The sequence below is a fragment of the Centruroides vittatus genome, unplaced genomic scaffold (genome assembly GCF_030686945.1).
Source record: "Centruroides vittatus isolate TY-2023 unplaced genomic scaffold, ASM3068694v2 contig_1474, whole genome shotgun sequence".
Lineage (NCBI taxonomy): Eukaryota > Metazoa > Arthropoda > Arachnida > Scorpiones > Buthidae > Centruroides > Centruroides vittatus.
Window position 1 is genome coordinate 1 of NW_027120913.1, and position 5,783 is coordinate 5,783.

General features: G+C 31.3%; 1 protein-coding gene across 1 annotated transcript; it reads right to left on the reverse strand.

Annotated features, from left to right (window-relative positions):
* Nucleotides 1-2,697: 2,697 nt before the first annotated feature.
* LOC136968400 (uncharacterized) lies at nt 2,698-3,747 on the reverse strand. Its single transcript, XM_067262416.1, has 4 exons — nt 3,702-3,747; nt 2,976-3,431; nt 2,791-2,903; nt 2,698-2,703 (listed from the first exon to the last, which is right to left on the reverse strand). Exons 1-4 carry the CDS (start codon nt 3,745-3,747, stop codon nt 2,698-2,700), a joined length of 621 nt encoding a protein of 206 aa, XP_067118517.1.
* Nucleotides 3,748-5,783: the final 2,036 nt, after the last annotated feature.

The window sequence follows — 5,783 nt, forward strand, 5'->3', positions numbered from 1 at the left end:
CAAAAAAAAAAATTTTTTCACTTCTACAGAGTGAAAAATCAATTACTGTATATCTTGGTGGATAAGACAATAGTTGAATCATAAAAAAAGGCCCTCAAAATCCAGGGTTGTCATATAAGACAGATACAAAAAATTAGATTGAAATTTATATAAATTAAAACCATTATAAAAAACTGGACAAACCGTAATTATTTACTAGTAGAGAGTAGGGTATGTGCACAAAATAGAATAGCCCATACAATGTTTTTGTGAATAGTCAAGGCCATTACCCGAATGCTTGCAACAATCGCAAGGCAGTGCTGCCAGATGCAAGAAAATAAATTTGTTCATTTGAAAAATTACAGATATGACATAATTCCGTATACACTGTACAGTATTATTATTCAGATGATGATCGCTGATCTAAACTAAATTCATAGGCCGTTGATAGTTTGGGGTCGTCTTATGGAACAGATATAAGCTAAAACTATAAAACATCAAAGTTTTATAGTTTTAGCTTATATCTGTTCCATCTGTTTGATGAAAATTTATATCTCGTCTTATCCGCCGAGATATACGGTATGTATGTTTGTAATAACTTCTTTACTTGAGATTTTATTTAAATACAGTCAAACTCAGTTATAACAAACAAATATAGAATTCATGATAAAATGAGCGAAACACCATAACAATTTTAATTTTTAACAGCTTCGTTTCAAATAGATTAAATAAAGGACTTAAAAAATGGCCAAAGATCTTGAAAATTATTTCCTGGATATTGATTCAAACTTGGAATGAGTTTTCATATTCATCACCAAAGCAAATATGTATGGTGATATTAAGGTGTGTTTCAAATTTATACGGACACGAAAAAAATTAAAGTGAAACACAAATTTTCTGCATTAAGTGACAAATGTTTTATTAAAAATAATATGGATTTACATGTTTCTACACTGCAAAAAAAGAATTTTAATCAAACATTAACATTTTGTCACTGAAAATAATGTTTATGAAACTCTTATACAAAAAAACTGTTACATATTTATCCGGACAGGTTTCAAATTGCAAAGTTTTCTTACAATTTAATGGCCAATGTAACCACCATTTAACTTAATTACATTAAATACTCAATTAGGCATTGTTTCAATTAGATTCTGAAGGAATTCAATCTTAAGTTTATCCCAAGCATCTGAAATTGCTGCCTTCAAATCATAAATTGTGGAAAACTGCTTTCCATTGGCATAAACTGTACGAACCATCATCCCCCAAAGATTTTCCATCGGATTCAGGTCAGGGCTTCTAGCATGCCATGTCATCAGATTAATATTTTTACGTTTAAACCACATTTTTGTTGATTTAAAGGCATGCACAGGGGCATTGTCTTGTTGAAAGATCCAATTTGGTCCACAAATATTTGGTGCAGCTTCCAATAAATGATCTTCAAGCATGCCTTGATACTTCTTTGAATTCATTCTTTGAGTTATAAATGCTAAATCTGTGGTTCCGTTGAATCCAAACGCACCCCACACCATTATTGATCCCCCACCCATTTGGCGTTTTGAAAAAATTTGTTTTTCAGTTCTTAAATCGTGCCAATAATACTTCCAACCGTCTGGACCATCTAAGTTGAATTTTTTTTCATCACTGAACAAAACTTCAATCCATTCTTCGGACCATGTCATGTGTTTTTGTGCCCAATCAAGTCTGTCACTTTTGTGCTTTAATGAAAGTGGTGGCATTACGGCTTTTTTTCTGAATTTTAACATTGGAGATGTATTTAAAACTCTCCACACTGTTGTGCTGCTACAAGGCAAGTCTAATTCTTTTTTTATTTTTCTTACTGATGTTTGTTTTGTGGAGCAAACCTTGATGATTTGTCTACAATCTCGAGGAGTAAGCTGGGGTTTTGGACCTGTCTTGAATTTTGATACATCCTTGCCACGTCTTTTTGATAAATAATCACCAACAGTTGATTTTGGACGATTTATATATGCTGCAATTTCTCTTATTGACTTGCCTTGTGATTTATAGGCATCAATCTTCCCTTTTTCATAATCAGATAAATTCTTTGTTCTACCCATTTTAGAACGTTGAACAACATAAAGAATTTGTATTACAATTAGATATGTAAGCTAATTTGCATATTTCAATGCTTGAAACTAAACAATATTCTGTTTAAGTCATAAAATGAGTGCCTGTCCGGATAAATATGTAACAGTTTTTTTGTATAAGAGTTTCATAAACATTATTTTCAGTGACAAAATGTTAATGTTTGATTAAAATTCTTCTTTTGCAGTGTAGAAACATGTAAATCCATATTATTTTTAATAAAACATTTCTCACTTAATGCAACAAATTTGTGTTTCACTTTAATTTTTTCGTGTCTGTATAAATTTGAAACACACCTTAATATACAATGTTATATTAGCATTATTTAATACAAGCAGAAATTCATAACAATGAAAATTAATTATTAATTTATAAGATAACATCCCAAGTATATAATCAATAGTTTATATGTGAAGATCAAGCAATAGTAATGTATTATGTTTTGAGTCATATTATGTTCTGCTGCAATTATTTCTATTTTTCTGTCAATGAATGATGACAGATTATCTAATCAGATTGAAAACAGCTGATTAAATATTAGAAAATGTAATATTGTAAAAGTTACTGTAAAAATGCTAAAAATAATCAGCTGCTTTATTATTATATAATCTAAATCTAAAATATACAAAAAAATCTAATTAAACTGATTAAATTATCCTGAAACATCTTATATACAGTATATAATTATTAAATTTCACTAACCTTTGGGTCATTTACAAATGTTTGATATAAATTTTTCCAAGTTTCTGCAAACTGAAGTAGTGCTGTATATTCTATTAAAGCATCTTTATCAACATGTTGGTAGTGTGTTTTATCTAAAAAAATAACAATTTATGATAAATGATTAAAATAATAAAATTTCTTAATTTAATATTTTTTATCTTTACCTTTAGAAAATTCATTTGAATCAGCTTTTTTATTTTCATCCAACTGCATATTTTCAGGTACTGGAATTTGTGATTTTGAAGATATTTCAGAAACAGTAGCTTCTTGAAAAACATTTGTACCTGTGTTTTCTGGAACTTTAGAAATAGCAACTGCAGACTCAGATATTGAGATTTCAGGCTTAACTTCAAAAATTCTAGAGTTTTTTGTTGTTTGATCTGATGATGTCAATGACGATAATTTATTACTTTGGGGAAAAGAAACAAATTCTAAAGGAGGAGATTGACTAACTACTGCATTACAATTCGCATGATCCATTGAAATCTGAGGAACAACATCCATTGCAGCATTCTGAGTAATTGTAATATCTGTTTCGGAAGACTGAGAAACTACATTATCTACCTCAGAACATTCAATCACAGAAGAATTATTATTCATATCATTTTCATTTGAATTTCCTAAAAAAAAAAAAAAATATATATTTTAATCTAAGTACTTTAACTATTTAAAATTAAATTTAGAGCATTTCTATATTTATCTATAAATATTTCTTCAAAAAATATACTTAAGATATTTGGTTTAATTTGGAATTGAAAATTTAATTATATTCTCTTATATTTCAAAAATATCAATCAAACAAAAGCATTTCAACATAATACAATATAAACTAATTTATAAAATTTAATAAAGTTATAAAATAAGCTCAAACTTTCTAAATAAAGCAAAACCTTGCATGGAGTGAAATGCAACCAGTGATGCTGCTTGTTCCATCATGCCTTCTATATTAACAATCAAGGTATGATGTTTTGAGTGAGTGCATGCACATAGTGTCCATTGGATTTCTGACAAAGTGAAAATGAAAGATCTCAAAATATGTGTTTCTGTGAAATTTTGCTTCAACTCACTAAAAACTTTTCAGAGACATTTCAAGTTCTTAATCAAGTATATAGGGTGGACTCTGTGAGCAGAACCAAGTGCTACAAATAGTTCAAACATTTCAAATCAGGAAGAATGGACAATATCATTATATACAGAAGCTTCTCAGAATATTGAAAAGAAATAACAAGTAACTAGAGATTTCACAAGAGATTTATTTAAATTATAGTAATTTAACAAAAACCTATGCACTTAAAATTTAAAACAATAAACAACAAATTTACCAGAAAACTGGAACTGTACATGTAGAGAATCACATCTAAATGCAAAATTTCCAGCAAAGAAACATTCAAATTTAATATTTGAATGTTTTCAGCCCTACTTTATCAGTCCTCTTCGGGAAACGTAAAACAAAAAATTAGAATGCAGTTACATTCTATATATAGAACAATTTTTTCGTTTTACATTTCCTGAAGAGGGCCGATAAAGTAGTAGCCAAAAACGTTCGAATATTGAATTTGAGTGTTTCTTTGCTGGAAATTTTGCATTTAGGTGTGATTCTCTATTTGAAATTTAGAACATTAACTATCTCCAGATCTGTACTATATATAAAAGATGAAGGAATTTAATCAATCACCATCCAATTTATTTCTGTTCCTTAATATTTTTGAGATTAAATCAGACAAATATGTTAAAATAAAAAATAAATTTATATATTTCAGGTATAAAATGCTTACTTTCACGTAGTAAATTGTTTAAATTTTTCACCAAAAAACTACACAAGTCACTGTTTGAACTGAACTGGAACAATGACTTGTGTACGTTAAGAAGCTGAAATTTTCCTAAAACAGGACAAAAACATTCCTTCAAGAAAAATTTAAACAATTGGCTACCTGAAAGTAAGCATTTTATACCTGAAATAATAATATGGAGCCAGAAACATAGGATGTAATTGTAGTGATATCGGACCTTCTCGTCCTCCCTCACTTGCGGTTTGGTCGGAAAGGGTGCAATCCACCTACACGCGGTAATAAAGGGTTGTAAAAGGGGATAATAAATATAGACAAAGAACCATAAAAAGGAAGGGAGAGAAAGGCGGGAAGAGGGACGATGAGAGGAGTTCGGGACACAAGAGAGAGAGGAAGGACGAAGTGGTGGTCCCTGAGTGTAGATTAAAGTTATTTTGTGTGGATTATCTGACTGGTTTTTGATTTTGTGAGACGAACCGACGGGGTGGAATCTGCTGTTTCAGAACAGGTTCCCTACATTGGCGCAGCCGACAGGATAGTGGAGCCAGATCGACAAGATTCGATCCGTGGAAAGGGATTACGATCCAGAATAAGAAGAGGTAGGAAAATTTTGTACTTTTGGAAACGAAATTCACGGCGGGATGCTAAGTGTAAAGGGAGTCAGAAAAGAAGATCTACGGATTGTGGCGGAAGAGTTTTGTGGCACAATAGGCGATAATTTGAAGGTATCGGAGTTAAGGGAGCTTATCATAAAAAGTGACGATTTCGCTAGCAACCCGAATTTTGTATTGGAAATTTTAACCTCGACTGTGGCTGAAAGGAAACAGAAGGAAGAGCAAGAAGCGGAAAGGGAACGGACAGAAGCGGAAAGAGAACGCGAACGCCAGCATCAGTTGGAGTTAGCGCGAATTAATGCTAATATTCAAAGCAGAACAAGTAATGGTGATCCTAGCTTTGCGGACAGCCACCCGGGTAACGAGCCCGTAATAAGTATAGAGAAATTGATTAAAAGCGTGAAAACCCTAACGCTACCAGTCCCAACTAGGTCTGAGAATTGGAACCTATTTTTCTTATCCTTAGAGCGAGCATTCGAATCAAAGAATGTGCCGGAAGAGATGAAAGCGAAGATATTAATGAATATTCTGGGGGAAAAGGCCGCAAAAATCTTGATCTATATAACCGGAG